This window comes from Columba livia, chromosome 29 (genome assembly GCF_036013475.1).
Source record: "Columba livia isolate bColLiv1 breed racing homer chromosome 29, bColLiv1.pat.W.v2, whole genome shotgun sequence".
In the NCBI taxonomy this organism is placed as follows: Eukaryota; Metazoa; Chordata; class Aves; order Columbiformes; family Columbidae; genus Columba; species Columba livia.
Window position 1 is genome coordinate 1,076,358 of NC_088630.1, and position 22,368 is coordinate 1,098,725.

The 22,368-nt window shown below is 63.4% G+C and overlaps 3 protein-coding genes across 4 annotated transcripts; 2 read left to right on the plus strand and 1 right to left on the minus strand.

Moving 5' to 3' along the window:
• The first annotated feature begins 145 nt into the window (after nt 1–145).
• On the plus strand, nt 146–6,532 carry HNRNPA1 (heterogeneous nuclear ribonucleoprotein A1). Of its 2 annotated transcripts, XR_010468472.1 has the most exons (12): nt 146–323; nt 1,572–1,688; nt 1,917–2,063; nt 2,653–2,863; nt 2,986–3,078; nt 3,190–3,282; nt 3,381–3,557; nt 4,650–4,772; nt 5,466–5,528; nt 5,608–5,661; nt 6,335–6,369; nt 6,461–6,532. XR_010468472.1 is itself a non-coding variant. In XM_065043530.1 (10 exons), the coding sequence occupies exons 1-9, from the start codon at nt 309–311 to the stop codon at nt 5,519–5,521; spliced, it is 1,032 nt and encodes a 343-aa protein (XP_064899602.1). In that variant the 5' UTR covers nt 146–308; the 3' UTR covers nt 5,522–5,528; nt 5,608–5,995. The 2 variants fall into 2 exon arrangements, 1 of the variants encoding a protein (XP_064899602.1); XM_065043530.1 differs by lacking the exons at nt 6,335–6,369; nt 6,461–6,532 and having other exon boundaries at nt 5,608–5,995.
• Nucleotides 6,533–8,922: 2,390 nt separating this feature from the next.
• Nucleotides 8,923–12,229, minus strand: NFE2 (nuclear factor, erythroid 2). The gene is made up of 4 exons (XM_065043344.1): nt 12,156–12,229; nt 10,719–10,758; nt 10,353–10,481; nt 8,923–9,408 (listed from the first exon to the last, which is right to left on the minus strand). The coding sequence occupies exons 2-4, from the start codon at nt 10,731–10,733 to the stop codon at nt 8,923–8,925; spliced, it is 630 nt and encodes a 209-aa protein (XP_064899416.1). The 5' UTR covers nt 10,734–10,758; nt 12,156–12,229.
• Nucleotides 12,230–13,848: 1,619 nt separating this feature from the next.
• Nucleotides 13,849–21,364, plus strand: COPZ1 (COPI coat complex subunit zeta 1). The gene is given in 10 exon segments (XM_065043567.1): nt 13,849–13,990; nt 16,839–16,907; nt 18,373–18,454; nt 18,557–18,648; nt 19,705–19,760; nt 20,403–20,446; nt 20,449–20,482; nt 20,597–20,660; nt 20,746–20,784; nt 21,266–21,364. Coding segments are annotated over 10 exon segments (546 nt in total). The 5' UTR covers nt 13,849–13,972; the 3' UTR covers nt 21,314–21,364.
• The last annotated feature ends 1,004 nt before the right edge of the window (nt 21,365–22,368 follow it).

Genomic DNA, 22,368 nt, shown 5'->3' on the forward strand with positions numbered 1-22,368 from the left:
CCGTGAGCCGGGGAGGCGGGACCTCCCTCGCCGCGGCCAACCAGCGGCGGCCTCGCGGGCGGAGCAGCCGGGCGCCACCAATGAGGCCGCGTCGCTCAGACCCACCGCCCAATAGGAGGCGGTGTGGGGGCGCGGCGCGGGCGGGACCACCCAATGGGAGCGGCCTGGGGGCGGGCGGACGGCGGGGGCGGCGGAGTGAGGCGGCGGCGCTCTCGTCGCTCGGCCCCTTTCTGTGTCGGCGCCTCGCAGAGGGAGCATCGCGCGCTGAGCCGCCCGCCGACCAGCCCGCCCAGCCCCGCGCCGCCGCCATGGCCAAGTCCGAGGTAAGCGCCCCCGCCGCCCCCCGGCCCCGCCCCGCCGTTCGCTCCCGCCGCCCGCCGCGGCCTCCCCGCCCCCGCCGCCCCGCTCTTGCCGCCGCGCGGGCCGCGCGCACCGCGCCTGCGCGCGCCGCCCGCCTGCCCCTCACTGCGCAGGCGCCGGCGCCCCGCTGCGCGCCGGGGGGCTCCCGCGGCGCATGCGCAGACCCAGCGCGCGCGCCGGCTCTTCCCCCCTCCTTCCCTCCCTCCCTCCCTCTCCCCGCCGCGGCGCCCCGCGCGCGGGGCCACGTGCGCGCTCTTTGTGCTCGGGTGGGCGATGGCGGCGGCTCCGCGCATGCGCAGAGCGAGGGGCCGGGCCCTCGCCCCGTAGCCCCGTTGAGACCCCGGCCACCCCCAAAGTGGGGTCTTGGCGGGGAATCAGGGGCACCTGGGGGCCGGGGTTGCCCTTTATGTGGGATTTGGAGGGGGGTTAGGGTGTGCTTGAGGGTTAGGCGGCCCCGCAGATGGGGGTTGGAGGGCTCAGGACGCTGCAGTGTCCCAGAGATGAGCTCTGAGGGGGCTCAGGGTCCATTTGGGGCCAGGGTGGCCCTACAGAAGAGGTTTGGGGGACTCAGGGGCTGCACTGCCCCACAGATGGGGGCTGGGGGGCTCAGAGACCATTTGAGGCCATGGCAGCCCCACAGATGGGATGCTGGGGGGCTCAGAGACCATTTGAGGCCATGGCAGCCCCACAGATGAGAGGTTGGGGGGCTCAGGGGCCCCTTAGGGTTTGGATGGCCCCACAGATTCACTTTGGGGGGTCTCAGGCCCCTTGGGGGCGCCTGTAGCCTCACAGTGGGGCTGGGGACCACCTGGGCTTGATCAGTCCCATAAGTGAAGTTTGGGGTCCCCAGGGGGTTTTGGGGGGCTTGGATATGTCCATAGGTGGGGTCTGGGGGTGATGGGGTCTCCCCAGGGCTGGGGACAGTGCTGGGTATGACGGGCCCCCCCTGGGGCTGGAGGAGCGCGAAAGCACCATAGAGAAGATTTGGGGGTGATGAGGGTTGCAGACAGAGAAGATGGAGTGCAGAGGGATCCGTGAGGGGGGACTGGGGGTGCCAGGGCCTCCCTGGGGCTGTGGGGACCCCAGGGAGGAAGTTTGGGGTGCCAGGGCCTCCCTGGGGCTGGGACAGCACAAGGGGATCCCATGTAGGAGTTTTGGGGGTGGGACAGGGTGTGTGTCCCCCCCCCTTTCTCACACCCTTGTCCCCATAGTCTCCAAAGGAGCCCGAACAGCTCCGCAAACTCTTCATCGGCGGCCTCAGCTTTGAAACCACAGACGAGAGTCTCCGCAGCCACTTTGAGCAATGGGGCACCCTGACCGACTGCGTGGTAAGGACCCCCCCAAACACCCCCTTTGTGCCCCCCACATGTCCTTTCTGTCCCCAGAACCACTGTGTGTGGGGGGGTGGGTGACAAGTGACAGCTGTCAGTGACCCAGCACTGACAGGGTAACGAGGGGAGGGGAGTGGAGGGAACGGATTCACATCCCCATGGAAGGGGGTGGGTGCTTTTTTGGGGGGGGGGGGTCACCCACCTGACGCATCCTCGTCCCTGCAGGTGATGAGGGACCCGAACACCAAACGCTCACGAGGCTTCGGCTTCGTCACGTACTCCTCGGTGGAGGAGGTTGACGCCGCCATGAACGCCCGACCGCACAAAGTGGACGGCAGAGTCGTCGAACCAAAGAGAGCCGTGTCCCGAGAGGTACGGAGGGGACATCCCCTCAGTTCCAGCAGGACAGGGAACTGCTGGAGAGGGTCCAGCGTAGGGCAACCAAGATGCTGGAGGGAGTGGAGCATCTCCCGTGTGAGGAAAGGCTGAGGGAGCTGGGGCTCTTTAGCTTGGAGAAGAGGAGACTAAGGGGGGACCTCATTAATGTTTATAAATATATAAAGGGTGAGTGCCATGAGGATGGAGCCAGGCTCTTCTGGGTGGCAAACAATGATAGGACAAGGGGTAATGGGATCAAGCTGGAACACAAGAGGTTCCGCTTAAATTTGAGAAGAAACTTCTTCTCAGTAAGGGTGACAGACACTGGCCCAGGCTGCCCAGGGGGTTGTGGAGTCTCCTTCTCTGCAGACATTCCAACCCGCCTGGTTCCTGTGTAACCTCATCTGGGTGTTCCTGCTCCATGGGGGGATTGCACTGCATGAGCTTTCCAGGTCCCTTCCAATCCCAAACATACTGTGATACTGTGATACTGTGACATCGCTGTCATTGTCCCCAATGTGGGGGTGAAACGCCACCAGTGGGGCTCCCCAGACCCCAAACCCACCCTGGGGTGTCCCCGCAGGACTCGCAACGCCCCGGCGCCCACCTCACAGTCAAGAAGATCTTTGTGGGCGGCATCAAGGAGGACACGGAGGAGCATCACCTGCGGGACTATTTCGGCCAGTACGGCAAAATCGAAGTCATCGAGATCATGACGGACCGCGGCAGCGGCAAGAAGCGCGGCTTCGCCTTCGTCACCTTCGACGACCACGACTCCGTCGACAAGATAGTCAGTAAGTCCGTAATGTGTGCCGAAAATGAGCGGGGCACCCGATTTCGTCCTTTTTACCCCTAAATTTTACCCTCACCCCAAAGTTTTACCCCACGCCCCTAAGTTTTACGTCCTACCCTGCAGTCCAGAAGTACCACACGGTGAACGGGCACAACTGCGAGGTGCGGAAGGCGCTTTCCAAGCAGGAGATGGCCAGCGCCTCGGCCAGCCAGCGAGGTGAGCCCACGGCCCGGCGTCCCCCCCCCAAACCCGCCCCCCCACCGCCGCTAAACCCGCTGCCTGTGCTGTTCCTAAAGGCTGTCCCCCCCCCCCCGCCCCCTCTCCTAGGCCGCAGCGGATCCGGTAACTTCGGCGGCGGCCGCGGAGGCGGATTTGGCGGTAACGACAACTTCAATCGCGGCGGGAACTTCGGTGGCCGCGGTAAGTGATTCTTTGGGGACACACATCAGCTGCCACCCCTCTTGGGGACACCGACATGCGGCTCAGCCCCCAGCTCTTTTTTCTCTCCCCGCCCCCAGGTTACGGTGGCAGCGGCGGCCCCGGCTACTCGGGCGGCAACCGGGGCTATGGCGGCGGCAGCACCTACGACGGTTACAACAACGGTGGCGGCGGTTTTGGCGGCGGCAGCGGGGGCCGGCGCCCGGCACGGGGACCTGCGCTCGCCGTGCGGAACGGCCTCTCTGAAGCAGGGACAGGTCTGAACCCCCCAGGCCTCCAAATGTATCTCTGGGCCATGGGGTCACTCCAGGCTCCCCGTTAACCCCCCGCCCAGGGCTCTGGGCTCCTGGTTAAACCCACCCGGGCCTCTGGGTGCCTTTAGGATTCCAGTTCATCCCCCTTCCCCAGATCTCTGGGCTCCCCACTAACCCCCCCCCCCTCCCTCAGGCCTTTGGGGTCCCAGTTAACCACCCCCCAGGCCATTGGGCTCCCAGTTAAACCCCATTCTGACAGTGTGCCCCCACCCAGATCGCCAGTTAAACACTCCTCCAGGCTCCCAGTTAACCCCCCCGTCAGGCCACTGGGCTCCCAGTTAAATCACCCCAAAGCTCACAGCGCCTCTGTGTTCCCCATTAAATCCTCCCCGTCCCCCAGATCTCTGGTTGGCTTTGGCCTCCCGGTTAAACCCCATTCTGACAGTGGGGTGCCCAGAGACCCCCAATTAAACACTCCCACCCAAGGCTCCCTGTTAAATCCCTCCCAGATCTCTGGGCTCCCAGTTAAACCCCATTCTGACAGTGGGGTGCCCCCAGACCCCCATTGAACACTCCTTGATGCTCCCAGTTAAACCAGGGGGAACCCCCAGGCTCCCACTTGCTCCCTGTTAACCCCCTCCCCAATTTGTCTGGTGCCTCTGGGCTCCCAGTTAGACCCCATTCTGACAGAGGGTCCAATTCCTTCAGTGCTTCCAGGCCCCCAGGTATACCTCCTGTGCCCGGGCCCCCAGGTATACCTCCTGTGCCCGGGCCCCCAGGTATACCTCCTCTGCCCGGGCCCCCAGGTATACCTCCTCTGCCCGGGCCCCCAGGTATACCTCCTCTGCCCGGGCCCCCAGGTATACCTCCCCTGCCTTGGCCCCCAGGTATACCTTGCTCGCCCAGGCCCCCAGGTATACCTACCCTGCCTGGGCTCCCAGTTAAACCCCCATGGCCATGGGGTGACTCTGTGCTCCCCATTAACCCCCCCACAAGCTCCCCAGTGCCTCCAGTCTCCCCATTATCCCCCCACAGACCCTCAGGTGTCCCCCAATTCCCCATACCCACCCTCTCCCTCCTTTCCCCCCACCCCAGGCAGCAATTTTGGCGGCGGGGGGAACTACAATGACTTCGGCAGTTACAACAACCAGGCGTCCAACTTCGGCCCCATGAAGGGCGGCAATTTTGGGGGGCGCAGCTCGGGCCCCTACGGCGGCGGTGAGTCCGGGGGGAGGGGTGGGGGGTTTGCTTGTTTCCCCCAAAATTTTGGTGCCGCTGTTCTGTGTTTTGAGATTATTTTACTGCCTTCTCAAGCCCTGAGGTGATTCTGCTGCCCCTGAGGCCACAATTTTGTGGTTTTAGGTCATCTTGGTACCCCAGTTTTGTCAGCTGAGGTGATCCCACCACCCCTGGTGCTGCCATTTTGAACCCTGAGGTGATCTTGGTGGCCTTGGTGCCACCATTCTGTGTTTTGAGGTGATCTTGGTGCCCTGGGGCTGAAATTTTGTGGTTTGAGGTGATTTTGGTGCCACATTTTGAGCCCTGAGGTCATGTTGGCGCCTCTATTTTGAGGGTCCCAAAACTGCCCCCAGGATTCGCGGTTCGGCCTCCCCAGGACAGTGGGGGACGGTCGTTGCTGGTGGCTTTTTGGCCACCTGGCCAACACTACAGCCTGAACATCATAATGTTTTAAAAAAGAACCTTTTTAAAAGCGCCATCGCCGCGCTTTGTCGCTGAACCGTTTGCTGATGGAACCCGAAGCCACCACAAATCACCTTCTGTAGCCACCAAATGTCCCCGTGTTGGTTTCTTTTGCATTCGTAGCCCTAACACAGCGCATTTTTAGGTCATTTGGGGTGGGTACCTCCAAAAAAGGAGCATTTTTAAAGCCTTTGTTGTCACTCTCCACAGGCGGCTACGGCAGCTCGAGCGGCGGCGGCAGCTACGGCGGCGGCAGGAGGTTTTAACACCCAGGTGAGCCCTATATTAAACTACACATAACCCCCCCCCAAAATGCACCTTTTAGATTAATCTCATTGCCTATTATCCACAGGACACCAAGCTTAGCGGGAGAGGCGAGTCAAGAGAGGGGACAGGGCCGCCGCAGGTGACACCGCTTGTGACCGCGGCCCCTTTGGCATTGGGGGGGGGGGGGGGGATCGGTGGCCACCCCCCCCCCTGTGACGCCACCACGTCCTCGGACACGAGCGTCTCCTCCGCGATCCCCCCACCCACCAAGGACTGTGTATTATTTTTTTTGTGACTCAGTAATTAATTAATTGTACAACCAGGTTCCTTTTAGTTTGTTCTGTGCCGTGGAAGCATTCCGACGAGGCCGAAACCCCCCCCCCCCCGGGGCCTCGCTTTTATTTGCGCGCCCGTGCTGTCGATCGCTGACTGTAACACAACCTGACGCTGAATAAATGTCTCTTTTTTTTTTTTTTTTTTTTTTATATATATATATCTATATATATAAAATAATCATTTTTTAATTAGATTTTTCCATATTTCAAAGCTCCACACTCAGATACTGTGGCAGAACAGCTCAGGCTTTTCCTTCTCTCCCCACAACAAACCGTATATCACCCCAATTTCAAGCTGCCACCTCCCAACTTGTCCCCGATAGTGTCCCTTTGGTGTTGCCCCCCCCCCCACTCCAAATTCCACCCCCCGCAGCACCACGGACGCTGTAGGTAAGAGCAGCTTCTGTGTCTGTCCCCTCCCTATTGTCCCTTGTCACCCCCCCCCATGTCACTAACACCCACTTTTTGCTCTTTTAGGGGCTGCTGGTAAATGAGCCCATGGGCAGCAACAGGTGAGTGGGGGGATACTGGGGGGGTGAGGGGAAACGGGGGGCACCCCTGGGGTTGGGGACACCCCCCTCACAACTGTCCCCTTCTTTACAGCGCCCGTGGGACCCCTGAGGTGTTGGATTCGCCGGGGAGGGGGGGGGCTTGTAAATAAATTTTTAAAAAGGGTGTTTTTGTAATTGTGACCCGTCTGTGGGCACAGGGAGGGGACAGGGGTGGAGGGGACAGGGTGACACTGATGGGGAAGTGATGGAGATGATGGGGATAAAGATGGGGGGACAGGGTGACACTGGGGAAGTGATGGAGATGATGGGGACAAGGATGGAGGGGACAGGGTGACACTGATGGGGAAGTGATGGAGATGATGGGGACAAGGATGGAGGGGACAGGGTGACACTGATGGGGAAGTGATGGAGATGATGGGGATAAAGATGGGGGGACAGGGTGACACTGATGGGAAGTGATGGAGATGATGGGGATAAAGATGGGGGGACAGGGTGACACTGATGGGAAAGTGATGGAGATGATGGGGATAAAGATGGGGGGACAGGGTGACACCGGGGAAGTGATGGAGATGATGGGGATAAAGATGGGTGGACAGGGTGACACTGATGGGGATAAAGATGGGGGGGACAGGGTGACACTGGGGAAGTGATGGAGATGATGGGGACAAGGATGGAGGGGACAGGGTGACACTGATGGGGAAGTGATGGAGATGATGGGGACAAGGATGGAGGGGACAGGGTGACACTGGGGAGCAGGAGAAGGGATGAGGACAGAGGGGACAGGGCTGGGGATGAGGAGCGAGGGGACAAAATGGGGACAGAGAAGGGGGGGATGAGGGACAAGGTTGTGGGGACCACAGGGAAAGTGAGAGCCACGTGTCACCCCAGGAGACAGGGACAGGAGGTGACAGGCTGTGACACCCCAGGGCGGGATGTGTCACCTGAACTGAGGTGACAGGGTGACACCTCCTTGCCCTGGAGGGACACAGAAGGAATAGAGGTGGCAGGAATGTGTCACCCCAGGGTGCTGGGACAGGCGGTGACAGAGGTGACGCAGGCGCTGGCCCCATCCAAGCTGGTTTATTGTCTGTTTACAGAGGTGACAGTGACGGGGTGTACCCAGGGTGTCACCTGCAGAGCTGGGGGGCACTGGGGACACCCTGGGGTGGTCCAGGGGACACTGGGGACAGGACCCTGGGTTCATTGGGCTCTGGGGATGTGGGAGCACCCAAGGGTGCTGTGGGGTGCAGGGGGCACCCAAGGGTGCTGTGGGGCTCTGTGGGGTACAAGATGTCACCCCAAGGGCCCCCCAGCACCCCAGGGGGTTCAGGTGTCACCCAAGGGTGCCATGGGGCACAGGGGTCACCCAGTGGTGCCCTTGGGCTCTATGGGGTTCACAGTGGCACCATGAGCACCCAAGGGCCCCCCAGCACCCCATCAGGTACAGGGGTGCTCTGGGGTGTACCCAAGCCTCCCCCGCTCCCCACTGGGTGCAGCCCCCCTCATTCCCCCAATGTGCCCCCCGCATCAGGTTCCAGGTGCAGCCCAAGGCTTTTGGGGGGGGGCAGTTCCTCATCCTCCATCACCCCCCTGTGCCTCAGGACCCCAATGTCCCCCAGCACCCCCAGGGCCACCCCATTCCCTGTCGCCCCCATGTCCCCCAGGGTACCTTTGTCCCCCAAGACCTCCCTGTGCCCCATCACCTCCACATTCCCTGGGACCCCCCCATTCCCCATCACTCCCCCATTCCCCAGCACCCCCAGGGCCCCCAGGAACCCCCCATTCCCCATCAGTTCTGCATTCCCCAGGGCCCCCCCATTCCCCATTGGCCCCAAGATCCCCCCATCCCCCTGGACCCCCCCATTCCCCATCACTGTCCCATTCCCCAGCACCCCCAGTGCTCCTCCATTGTCCAGGACCCCCCCATTCCCCATCACCTCTGCATCCTCAAGCCCCCCCCTGTTCCCCATCACTCCCCCATTCCCCAGCACCCCCAGCGTCCCCCCATTGTCCAGGACCACCCTGTCCCCCAAGACCCCCCCATTCCCCATCAGCTCTGCATTCCCCAGGACCCCCCCATTGTCCAGGACTCCCTTATTCCCCAGGACCCCCCTATTGTCGAGGGTTCCCCTATTGTCCAGGACCCCCCCATTGTCTAGTACTCCCTCATTCCCCAGGACCCCCCCATTGTCGAGGGTTCCCCTATTGTCCAGGACCCCCAGGACCCCCCTATTGTCCAGGACTCCCTTATTCCCCAGGACCCCCCTATTGTTGAGGGCTCCCCTATTGTCCAGGACCCCCCCATTCCCCATCACTCCCCCATTCCCCATCACTCCCCCATTCCCCATCACTCCCTCATTCCCCAGGACCCCCCTATTGTCAAGGGCTCCCCTATTGTCCAGGACCCCTCCATTGTCTAGGACCCCCCCACTCCCCATCACTCCCTCATTCCCCAGGACCCCCCCATTGTCCAGGACCCCTCCATTGTCCAGGACCCCCCCCCTCCCCATCACTCCCTCATTCCCCAGGACCCCCCCATTGTCAAGGGCTCCCCTATTGTCCAGGACCCCCCCCATTCCCCATCACTCCCGCATTGTCTAGGACCCCCCCACTCCCCATCACTCCCTCATTCCCCAGCACCCCCAGGTCCCCCCCGTCCCCCAGCACCCCCCGCACCATGGCCGCCACCCTGGCCAGGTCCCTGCGCAGCCCCCCGCGCACCCTGAGCAGCCGCTCCCTCTCCCGTCCCAAGCGGCCCAGCTCCTCCCGCAGCCCCGCGATCGCTTCCAGCTTGCGGCGCCGGCATCTCTGCGCCGCCACCTTGTTCTTGGCCCGGCGGCGGATGTCGCGGGCCAGCGCCACCTCCGCCCCCGACAGGCGGGCCCGGCCCAGCGCGGCTCGGAACGACTCGGCCGGCAGCGCCACCAGCGCCTCGGGCGGCAGCGGCAGCGGCCAGCGGGGCGGGAGCGGCGGGGGAGCGGGGGGGGAAAGCGGAGGGGGCGCTGGGGGGAAAGGGGGGGCGGTTGACACGTCCAGGCCCTGGGGGGAGAAAGGGGGTCAGGGGGGTGGCCCGGGGGGAGAACAATGGGGGTGACGGGGGGAGCAAATTGGGGGGTTCAAAGGCTGGGCGTGGGGAACAATGGGTGTCCCAGGAGGAGGGGGGTGCAATTAGGGGGGTTTACAATGGGGATCTCAGGGTTCAGAGGCAGGGGGGTGCAGTGGAGGTGTACAATGGGGGTCTCAATTGGGGGGAGGGGTACAATGGGGGTCTCAGGGTTCAGAGGCAGGGGGGTGCAATGGGGGGGTTTACAATGGGGGTCTCAGGGGGTTCAGAGGCAGGGGGTGCAGTGGGGGGGTACAATGGGGATCTCAGGGTTCAGAGGCAGGGGCGTGCAGTGGGGGGTGTAATGGGGGTCTCAATTGGGGGGAGGGGTACAATGGGGGTCTCAGGGTTCAGAGGCAGGGGGGTGCAGTGGGGGGTGTAATGGGGGTCTCAGGGGTGCCAGGGGGAGGTGGGTGCAATTGTGGGGGGGGTACAATGGGGGTCTCAGGGGGTTCAGAGGCAGGGGGGGTGCAGTGGGGGGGTACAATGGGGGTCTCAATTGGGGGGAGGGGTACAATGGGGGTCTCAAGGTTCAGAGGCGGGGGGGTGCAGTGGGGGGGTATAATGGGGGTCTCATGAGTGCTATGGGGAGGTGGGTGCAATTGGGGGGGCATACAATGGGGGTGTCCCAGGGGGGAGATGGGTGCATTCAGGAGAGGGGTGCAATGGGGGGGGATACAGTGGGGGTGTCCCAGAGGGAGGTGGGTGCAATTGGGAGGTGGGCTTCGGGGGGGGTACAATGGGGGTCTCAGGAGGTTCAGGAAGGTGCAGCGGGGGGGGTCCCAAGGCAGGAACGTTTTGGGGTGCACCCTGGTGGCCGGCAGGGGGCGGTAGGAGCCTGCGGAGGGGGGCGTGGCCACACTGAGGGGGCGTGGCCCACCTGCAGCTCGCTGAGCGACAGGATCTCCTGCCACGTGATCTCCACCTCGGCGGGGCCCGGCGGGGGCGGGGCTATGGGCGGAGCCAAGGGCGGCCACCGCCCCCCCAGCTCCCCGAGCGCCCCCAGCGTCTGCGGGACAAAGCGCCTCGTTGGCTCTGATTGGCTGCGGGCGGCCCATGGCCCCGCCCCAATGGCCCCCAGGAGCCCTCCGGGTCCTAGCGCCCCCCTCAGTCCCCGAATCATCCCCAGACCCCCCTCAGTCCCCACCCATGACCCTGACCTCCCATGTCACACCCCCCCAGACACACATACCCCCCCTCAACCCTCCCCAGTGCGACCCCCAACCTCTGAGAGCCCCCCGCTCACCTCGGGGTCCCCCATGTCGAAGCCGCAGCGTCGCCTCCTCCTGCCGCCCCAGATAAGGTGTTATTGGGGGGGCACACACTGACCCCCCCGCAGGACGCCTGGGTCCCTTCCCGCTCCCACTTCTGCTTTCAGGGTGCAGAGGGGGTAATGGGGTGAAATGGGGGGGGGGGCTATGCCCCCACCCATGGGTGCCCCCAGGCGCCACCCACCTTGCGCCACCGCGTTGCCCAACGCCGGGACGTTGCACAAGGACCGAGCGGCGTGGCCGCCACCCCCCCCCCCCCCCCCCCCCTTTGTGTGTGTGTGTGTGTGTGTCCCCATGTCCCCCCCGCTCCCCGCAGCCGTTGGGGCCGTTTCCGGCTGTTCCCGCCCGGGGCTGAGCCGGGTCCCCGTGTCACCAACGCGCTGGCGCTCGGCCAGGACACCCTGCCTGTCCCTGCCCGTGTTCTATCTGTGTCCTGCCTGTCCCTGCCCGTCCCTGCCTGTCCTGCCTGTGTCCTGCCTGTCCCTTCTTGTCCCTGCCTGTGTTCTATCTGTGTCCTGCCTGTCCCTGCCCGTCCCTGCCTGTCCTGCCTGTCCCCTCTTGTCCCTGCCTGTGTTATATCTCTGTCCTGCCTGTCCCTTCTTGTCCCTTCTTGCCCCTGCCTGTGTCCTGCCCGTCCCTTCTTGCCCCTGCCTGTGTTCTATCTGTGCCCTGCCTGCTCCTGCCTGTGCCTGTCTGTCCTGCCCATCCCTTCTTGTCCCTACCTGTGCCCTGCTTGTCCCTGCCTGTCCTGCCTGTCCCTTCTTGTCCCTGCCTGTGTCCTGCCTGTCCCTTCTTGTCCCTGCCTGTGTTCTATCTGTGCCCTGCTTGTCCCTGCCTGTCCCTTCTCGCCCCTCCCTGTGTTCTATCTGTGCCCTGCTTGTCCCTGCCTGTCCCTTCTTGTCCCTGCCCGTCTCTTCTTGTCCCTGCCCATCCCTGCCCGTCCCTGCCTGTCCTGCCTGTCCCTTCTTGTCCCTGCCTGTGTTATATTTCTGTCCTGCCTGTCCCTTCTTGTCCCTGCCTGTGTTCTATCTGTGCCCTGCTTGTCCCTGCCTGTCCCTTCTTGTCCCTGCCCGTCTCTTCTTGTCCCTGCCCATCCCTGCCCGTGTCCTGCCTGTCCCTGCTCCCTGCACTCTGCCTGCTCCTGCATGTCCCTGCCTGCACCCCAAATCCTGCCCGTCCCTGCCTGTCCCTTCTTGTCCCTGCCTGTGTCCTACCCGTGTCCTGCCTGTCCCTGCCTGTGTTATATCTGTATCCTGCCTGCACTCTGCCTGCTCCTGCATGTCCCTGCCTGCACCCCAATCCCTTCCTGTGTCCTGCTCCCTGTCTGCACCCCAATCCTGCCTGTGTTCTCTCTGCTCCCTGCCTGCTCCTGCCCGCCCCCGAACACCCGCCCCCCCATTACCGGGACCCACCTGCTGCCCGGCGGGACGCGGGGACACGCGGGGACACGCGGGGACAAGTAACGGGCCCGGCAGCGCCACCCCCAGCGCTGGCACGGGGGACCCGCCCCGGGGACACCCTGGGGACAATGCGGGGGGGGGGGGGGGGGCAGGAACCCGGGATGGGGGGGGCGGGGGGTGGGGACACAGGAATAGGGGACACAAAAGGGTGACAAGGGGATGGGGAAACGGGGGGTGTGGCGACAAAAATAGGGGACGTCATGGGGACACGGGGACAAGAGGAGGGGGGGACACGTGGGTGCAATTGGGGGACACGGGTGAAACGGAGAAATAAACTTAATTACGGTGTTCATTGGCATTTTATTGACAGCGCTGGGGAATCATCATCCAAAGTGCATCCAACGCTCTCGCGTTGCTCATACCCGCACAATTATTGCGTGTTGATTACAATTATGGCGTGTTGATTACAATTATGGCGTGTTGATTACAATTATGGCGTGTTGATTACAATTATTGCGGGTTTTTAACCCAAAATACATCAATGTTAAGAACCGGTCGCATCAACGGGTTACCCGGGGGGGGTTATTCCGCGGTCTTTGCTGCCACCCAGCGGCCGGTACCGGTACTGCAGCCTCTTTAGGGGGCTCCAGGTTGCCCTCCCCACCTCGGCACAAGCGCAATTAGCGCTCATTTACATCACTAATTGATTAGTTTCTTATTTACAATGTATCTATTAACTTCAAGGGGACACAGCTGGGGGACATGGGGACCATTATGGGGTCACAGGGACAAGGGGACACAACGGGGGGACACGGGGACAATCACGGGGTCACAGGGACAAGGGGATACAAGGGGGGGGACATTGATGGGGTCAGGGGGACAAGGGGACACAGGGGTTGGGGGCCAGTGACAGGGGACACTCCTGCGTCCCTCCCTGTCCCCCCTGCGCCCTCCCCGGGGGACCCAGGCGTCCGGGCGCAGGAAGCCACTGGCGGTTGCCCAACTCTGGGCCCCCGCGGGGGACACGGGGGGGGGGGGGGGGGACACAGGGGACACGTGTGACACCCCCGGCGTTATCAGTGGGGCCCAGGGCATCCGCCACCCCCCCACCCCAAAACCGCATGGAGGGACCCAGGCATCCGGGTGTCCCATCCCCCCCCGCGGTGACACTGGGACGCTGCTGGGTCCCTGTGTCCCCCTACATCCCCTGCTGTCCCCCCTTTGTCACCTTTGTCCCCCCACATTCCTCATGTCCCCTCGCACCCCACTTGTCCCCTGGTGTCCCCATATGTCCCCACATCCCCCGTATCCCACGTGCCCCCATGTCCCCTCATCCCCCTTGTGTCCCCATGTCCCCCATATCCCATGTGTCCCCATGTCCCCCACTTGTGTCCCCATGTCACCCTCCTGACCCTACAGAAGCCAAAGGTCACAGGTGGCCCCGCCCACCTATGGGCATGTGGCCAAGGACTGAAAGGGCAAACGCTTCCGGTCACGTGGCTGGCGAGCCAGCCAACCGCAGGGTGAACCTGGCAAAGGGGTGACGTCAGCGCTTCCCTGGTCACCATGGGAACTGCGCCGCCCCCGCGGCTTCCGGGAGTGCGGAGCGGCCGTGACGGACGGCTCGCCCCTCCAATCAGAGGCCACTGAGGGAAGGGCGGGAAAAGCTAGCCCGCCCTCCGCTCGTAGCTGCGTCGCGATTGGCCAACTAGATTATCGGCTCGTCTAATCAGCCCGGAGGGGCGGTCCCCAAGGGTGTGACTGGCAGGCGAGCAGCCAATGAGCGGCGGCCCCTCTTCCGGCTCCACGTCGGCAGCGGCGGGCGCAAAATGGAGGCGCTGATCCTGGTGAGGGCGGCGGGGCCGGGGGGGCTGAGGCCTTAATGGGCGTTAATGGGAGTTAATGGGAGAGACGGGGGGGCGGCGGTTGGGGTGCGGGGTGGGGAAGGGGGGAAATGGGGGGGGCGAGGGGGTAGTGGGGGGGGAAATGGCGGGTAAACTGGGGAAATGGGGGGTAGTGAGGGGGGGTAAACTGGGGGGCAATGGGGGGGTAAATGGGGATAAACTGGGGTTGCCAGTGGAGTAAATGGGGGGATAAATGGGGGAGCAATTGGGGTAAACTTGGGGGGGCCAGTGGAAGAAATGGGGGGAGTCCATGGGGGCAGTGAGGGGGGAAATGGGGAGTAAATGGGGGTGTATTGGGGGCAATGGGGCAAACGGGGGTCAGTGTGGGTGCCCCTGGGGTGGCCTCATCCTGCCGGGGGGTGACTGTCCCCAGCGGGGGTGACAGGGGCCCTGGGGGGGTGGCCGTGGGTGATGGCTGTTGCTGATGGCCACTGGTGGCTTTTGGTGGCCATTAGTGGCTGTTGGTGGCTCTTGGTGCCCATTGGTGACCCTTGGTGGCCCTCGCTGCCTGGTGGTGGCCCTTGGTGTTTATTGTGGCTGTTGGTGATTGTCAATAGCTGTTGGTGGCCATGGGTGGCCCTTGGCGACCATTGGTGACCATTGGTGGCCATGGGTGACCCTTTGTGACCATTGGTGGCCATTGGTGGCCCTCAGTGGCCCTTGGTGACCATTGGTGGCCCTCGGTGGCCCTTAGTGGCCATTGGTGACCCTCAGTGCTTATTGTGGCTGTTGGTGGTTGTCAATAGCTGTTGGTGGCCCTTGGTGGCCGTCGGTAGCCCTCAGTGGCCCTTGGTGGCCATCAGTGGCCCTTGGTGGCCCTCGGTAGCCCTCGGTGGCCCTTGGTGGCCGTCGGTGGCCGTCGGTGGACCTTGGTGGCCGTCGGTGGCCGTCGGTGGACCTTGGTGGCTGTCAGTGGCCCTTGGTGGCCATCGGTGGCTGTCGGTGGCCCTTGGTGGCCCTCGATAGCCCTCGGTGGCCCTTGGTGGCCGTCGGTGACCCTTGGTGGCCGTCGGTGGCCCTTTGTGGCTGTCGGTGGCCCTTGGTGGCCGTCAGTGGCCGTCGGTGACCCTTGGTGGCCGTCGGTGGCCCTTGGTGGCCGTCGGTGGCCCTTTGTGGCCGTCGGTAGCCCTCGGTGGCCCTTGGTGGCCGTCGGTGGCCCTTGGTGGCTGTCGGTGGCCCTTGGTGGCTGTCAGTGGCCCATGGTGGCCCTCGGTAGCCCTCGGTGACCCTTGGTGGCCGTCGGTGGCCCTTGGTGGCTGTCAGTGGCCCTTGGTGGCCCTCGGTGGCCCTTGGTGGCCGTTGGCGAGCTGGCAGCGCCCGGGGCGAGGTTCTGTCCTACACTCCGGCTGTAGCTACAGACAGTCAGTGCATCACAGAACTTGGTCCCGGGAGCTCGGGAGCGCCCGGATCCGCGGGGACAGCGACGGGGACAGCGACGGGGACAATACAGGGATGGGGACACTGATGGGGACACTGACGGGGACGGGGACACTGCTGGGGACAATAACAGGGATGGGGACACTGATGGGGACAGTGATAGGACAGGGATACTGATAGGGACAATAAGAGGGACAGGGTCACTGACAGGGACAGTGATGGTGGCACTGATGGGGACAACAACAGGGATGGTGACACTGGTGGGGACAATACAGGGATGGGGACACTGCTGGGGACAATAACAGGTATGGGGACACTGACGGGGACAGTGACAGGGATGGGGACACCAATGGGGATACTGATAGTGATGGTGACACTGATGGGGACACTGACAGTGATGGGACACTGATAGTGACGGTGATACTGACAGGGACACAGACAGTGATGGGGACACTGACGGGGACGGTGACAGTGATACTGATGGGGACAATAACAGCAATGGGGATACTGATGGGGCTACTGACTGTGACGGTGACACTGATGGGGGGATAGTGACAGGGATGGGGACTCTGATGGGGACAGTGATAGGGACGGGGACACTGATGGGGACAGTGATAGGGACAGGGATACTGATAGGGACAATAAGAGGGACAGTGGCACTGATGGGGACAGTGATGGTGACACTGATGGGGACAATACAGGGATGGGGACACTGATGGGGACAATACAGGGATGAGGACACTGACGGGGACAGTGACAGGGACGGGGACGCCAGTGGGGATACTGATAGTGATGGTGACACTGGTGGGGACACTGACAGTGATGGGACACTGATAGTGACGGTGATACTGACAGGGACACAGACGGTGATGGGGACACTGATGGGGACGGTGACAGTGATACTGATGGGGACAATAACAGCAACGGGGATACTGATGGGGCTACTGACAGTGGCGGTGACACTGATGGGGGGACAGTGACAGGGACGGGGACACTGATGGGGACAGTGATAGGGATGGGGATACTGATAGGGACAATAAGAGGGACAGTGGCACTGATGGGGATAGTGATGGTGACAGTGATGGGGACAACAACAGGGATGGTGACAATGGTGGGGACAATAACAGGGATGGGGACACTGGTGGGGACAATACAGGGATGGGGACACTGATGGGAACAATAACAGGGGTGGGGACACTGACAGTGGTGGCGACACCAATGGGCCACTGACAGTGATGGGGACAATAACAGGAACGGTGACACTGGTGGGACAGGGACACCTCACTGGACAGGGGTCCTGGTCACAGGCTCGGTCCCCATGTCCCCAGTGCCACCGCAGTGCCAGGGGGGTCGCGGTGCCACCGGGTGTCCCCAGCGGGTGTCCCCATGGGTGACATCGGCCGTGTCCCCGCAGGAGCCGTCCCTCTACACCGTCAAAGCCGTCATCATCCTGGACAACGACGGCGAGCGGCTCTTCGCCAAGGTGGGGGACGCGGTGACATGGGGGGGACAGGGCTGGGGACAATCGGTGTGGCTGGGAGGTGACACAGGTGACACAGGTGACACAGGCACCAACAAAGGGATGTTTGGTGGGATGGGGACATTGGGGGGTGTTTGGTGGCGCCGGGAAGGGACGGGGACATTGGGGGGATGTTTGGTGGCACAAGGACATGGGGACAGGGCTGGGGACAATCGGTGTGGCTGGGAGGTGACACAGGTGACACAGGTGACACAGGCGCCAACAAAGGGATGTTTGGTGGGATGGGGACATTGGGGAGTGTTTGGTGGCACAGGGAAGGGACGGGGACATTGGGGGGATGTTTTGGTGGCACAAGGACATGGGGACAGGGCTGGGGACAATCGGTGTGGCTGGGAGGTGACACAGGTGACACAGGTGACACATGTGACACAGGTGACACAGGCACCAACAAAGGGATGTCTGGTGGGACGGGGACATTGGGGGGTGTTTGGTGGCACAGGGACATGGGGACAGGGCTGGGGACAATCGGTGTGGCTGGGAGGTGACACAGGTGACACAGGCACCAACAAAGGGATGTTTGGCGGGACGGGGACATTGTGGGGTGTTTGGTGGCACAGGGACATGGGGACAGGGCTGGGGACAATCGGTGTGGCTGGGAGGTGACACAGGTGACACAGGTGACACATGTGACACAGGTGACACAGGCACCAACAAAGGGATGTCTGGTGGGACGGGGACATTGTGGGGTGTTTGGTGGCACAGGGACATGGGGACAGGGCTGGGGACAATCGGTGTGGCTGGGAGGTGACACAGGTGACACAGGTGACACAGGCACCAACAAAGGGATGTTTGGTGGGATGGCGACATTGGGGTGTTTGGTGGCACAGGGAAGGGACGGGGACATTGGGGAGATGTTTGGTGGCACAAGGACATGGGGACAGGGCTGGGGACAATCGGTGTGGCTGGGAGGTGACACAGGTGACACAGGCGCCAACAAAGGGATGTTTGGTGGGACGGGGACATTGGGGTGTGTTTGGTGGCACAGGGACATGGGGACAGGGCTGGGGACAATCGGTGTGGCTGGGAGGTGACACAGGTGACACAGGTGACACAGGTGACACAGGCGCCAACAAAGGGATGTTTGGTGGGATGGGGACATTGGGGTGTGTTTGGTGGCACAGGGAAGGGACGGGGACATTGGGGGGATGTTTGGTGGCACAAGGACATGGGGACAGGGCTGGGGACAATTGGTGTGGCTGGGAGGTGACACAGGTGACACAGGTGACACAGGCACCAACAAAGGGATGTTGGGTGGGACGGGGACATTGGGGGGTGTTTGGTGGCACAGGGAAGGGACGGGGACATTGGGGGGATGTTTGGTGGCACAAGGACATGGGGATGGGGTTGGTGGCCCGGGGGGGACTCCTCCCATGTCCCCAAGTGTCCCCAAGTGCCACTGTCCCCTCAGTACTACGATGACACGTACCCCAGCGTCAAGGAGCAGAAAACCTTCGAGAAGAACATCTTCAACAAGACCCACCGCACCGACAGTGCGTGACGGGGGGACAAGGGACACACGTGTCCCCCGGGGGGGCCGCCACCCCCGCGGGGACACTGGGGACACGGGGATGGTGACAGCGCTGTCCCTGCAGGTGAGATCGCGCTGCTGGAGGGTCTGACCGTGGTCTACAAGAGCAGCATCGACCTTTATTTCTACGTCATTGGCAGCTCCTACGAGAACGAGGTGGGTTGGGGACAACGTGGGGACATCGTGGGGGGGGACAAGGTGGGGGGGACACCCCAGCGAGGGTGGCTTGGGGACATGAGGGGTGACATGGGGGGGTTGCAGGTTGGGGGGTGACATGGAGGGGGTGACATGGGGGGATTGTAGGTTGGGGGATGACACGGAGGGGGTGACATGGGGCGGTGACATGGGGGGGTTGCAGGTTGGGGGGTGACATGGAGGGGGTGACATGGGGGGATTGTAGGTTGGGGGGTGACACGGAGGGGGTGACATGGGGGGGTGACATGGGAGGGTTGCAGGTTGGGGGGTGACACGGAGGGGGTGACATGGGGGGGTGACATGGGGGGGTTGTAGGTTGGGGGGGTGACATGTTGGGGTTGCAGGTTAGGGTGACACGGAGGGGGTGACATGGGGGGGTTGTAGGTTGGGGGGGTGACATGTTGGGGTTGCAGGTTAGGGTGACACGGAGGGGGTGACATGGGGGGGTTGTAGGTTGGGGGGGGGTGACATGTTGGGGTTGCAGGTTAGGGTGACACGGAGGGGGTGACATGGGGGGGTTGTAGGTTGGGGGGGTGACATATTGGGGTTGCAGGTTGGAGTGACATGGAGGGGGTGACATGGGGGGGGTTGCAGATTGGGGGGGTGACATATTGGGGTGACGGTGACATGGAGGGGGTGACATGGGGATTGCAGATTGGGGGGGTGACATGGGGGGTGACAGGAGGATTGTTGCAGGTTAGGGGGTGATATGTTGGGGTTGCAGGTTGGGGGGGTGACATGGGGGAGTGACACGGGGGGGTTGCAGGTTGGGAGGGTGACGTGTTGGGGTGACATGGAGGGGGTGACATAGGGGATTGCAGGTTGAGGGGATGACATGGGGAGTGACATGGGGGGTGACATGGGGGGTGACAAGGGGGGTTGCAGGTTGGGGGTGTGACATGGGGGTGGGAGGACACAGAGGGACAGGATGGAGGGGACGTGGGGGGTGACACCGGAACGGTGGGGTCACCGGGGGGTGTCCCGGGGATGTGACACCGTGTCCCCCCCCGTCCCCAGCTGATGCTCACAGCCGTGCTCAACTGCCTGTTCGACTCCCTCAGCCAGATGCTGCGGTAGGGGGGGCCGGGGGGGCACAGAGGGCCTGGGGGGGCACCTGTGGGTCTGGGGGGGGCACAGAGGTCTTGGGGGGCACTGTGGGGCTGGAGGGGGCACAGAGGTCCTGCAGGACCTGTATTCTGGGGGGTGTCACCTATGGTTTGGGGGGGCCACAGCATCACATCCTGGGGGGGTTTCCATTGTTGGGTGGGTTCCCATTGTTGGGGAGATTCCATTGTGGGGGGAGTTCCCATTGCTGGGGGGTCCTGGTTTTGGGGGATCCCATTGTGGGGGGGTTCCCATTGTGGGGGGGTCCCATTGCAGGGGGGTCCTGGTTTTGAGGGGGGTACTGTTGCCTGGGTGCCCATTGTGGGGGGGGTGCCATTGTGGGTGGGATCCCACTGTGGGGGGGGGTCCCACTGTGGGGGCATCCCATTGTGGGGGGGTCCCCATTGTGGGTGGGATCCCATTGTGGGGTTGTCCCATTCCAGGGGGGGTTCCCATTGCTGGGGCTGCTGGTTTTGGGGGGGTCCTATTACCTGGGGTCCATTGTGGGGAGGTCCCATTGCAGGTGGGTTCCCCATACTGGGGGGGTCCCCCATACTGGGGGGGGGTCCCATTGTGGGTGGGGGGGGGGGCGCTGAGCATGTCCCCCCCAGGAAAAACGTGGAGAAGCGGGCGCTGCTGGAGAACATGGAGGGGCTGTCCTGGCCGATGACGAGATTGTGGACGGTGGGGGGTGAGTCCCTGTGTCCCCCCCACGAGGTCTGTCCCCCCCACGGGTGCCGCCGGGCCCCACGGGGGGGTCACTTGGTGCTGAGGGTTCCATGTCCCCCCCCCTCAAATTCTGCAGCGTTGTCCTGGAGAGCGACCCCCAGCAAGTGGTTCATCGCGTGGCCGTGCGGGGGTACGGGGGGGTGAGGAGTGGGGGGCCATGGGGGGTCATGGGGGGGGGGTCATGGGTGCCCCCCAGGCACTCACCACCCCCCCCATGTGTCACAGGGCGAGGATGTGCCCCTCACGGAGCAGACGGTGTCACAGGTATGGCCCGATGTCCCCACCAGGACCCCCACCTGGGACACCCCTGGAACCCCCCCCAGGACCCCCCCCCAGGGCTGGTGTTGCCCCCCCACCCAAGGACACCAAACTCCTGGGTGTCCCCAGTGTCACTTGGGTGTCCCTGAGGCCCCCCCGATGTCCCCCACCCATGGGTGCCCCTGTGCCCCCCCCGCCATGTGCCCCCCCTGCGCCACCTGGTGTCCCCAGCTGCCCCTGGTGTCCCCATGTCCGTCCCGGTGACCCCCCCTGCCCCACCTGGGTGCCCCTGGCGCCCCCCCATATGTTCCCCCAGCCCCCACAGATGTCCCCCCCCCAACACCGTGTCCCCCCCCAGGTGCTACAGTCGGCGAAGGAGCAAATCAAAGTGGACGCTGCTGCGTTAGCCGCGACCCCCCCCCGGCCCCCCCATGTGTCCCCCCCAGCACCCATGGTGTCCCCCCCCCCAACGCCATGTCCCCCCCAGGTGCTGCAGTCGGCGAAGGAGCAAATCAAGTGGACGCTGCTGCATTAGCGCGACCCCCCCCCGGACCCCCTGTGCCCCCCAACACGTCACCCCCCCCAACTCCTGTGTGTGGTCTCGTCTGTCCCTGCGCCGCCCCCCCCCCACATCCATTCAGGGGGACCCAGGCATCCAGGGGTCTGGTGTCCCCCTTGATGGGGGGGGGGGAGGGGGGGTGTCCCTCTTGCCCTGGGTGGGGGGGACACACATGGACATGTTGGGGGCCCCCAAACCTCCTGTCCCCCCCCACCCCCAAGAACAAACGAGGAGCTCAAACGTCATCATTTATTGGGGCAAAGCTGGGGGGGGGAACACAGGGACAGGTGGATGCTGGGGGGGACAAGGCTCTGTGCCCCCCCCTCCCAAAATCCTGTCCCCCCTCACCCCCCTGCCTGCTATTGCTTTGCTTAAATCACAGTATTGACTTGGGGGGGGGGGGGGCACCGGGAAAGTGGGGGGGCCAGTGCCAAGTGGGGGGGCCAATAAGGAACAGGGTGGGGGGGTGCAAGGGTGGGGGGGGGCAGTGCCAGTTGTGGGGCAATAAGGATGGGGGGCGGTGTGTAGTGATAAGGAGGGGGGCACAGTGATAGTGGGGGGTGATAAAGGGGGGGTCACAGTGATGGGAGTGCTCAGTGCGGGGGGCACAGTGATCGTGGGGGGCACTAAAGGGAGGGCACAGTGATGGGGGGGCACAAGGTGTTGTGGGGCAATACGGGGCTGGGGGGCGCTATTTACAGGGTGGGGGGTGCCCCGGATCCCCCCGCATTATTGCAATGGCTGGGCCAAGAGGGGGGGGGCCCTGGGTTTGTTTGGGGGGGGGAGAATGGGTCCCCCTCCCGGGGGTGTGCGGGGCTTGCTGCCCTCAGTGCAAGAGGTCATGGCTTGGGGGGGCACCCTGGGGTTGGGGGGGGACACCCTGCCGGGAGGGGGGACGGGCTCCCTTCAGCCATCACTGATTGCTTAGCAGATCCCCTGAGGTGCCGGGGACACACACACACGCACACACACACACACACAAAACATTGGGGACCCCCCCCGGACCCCCCAATCCCACCCTGGGCTCTGGG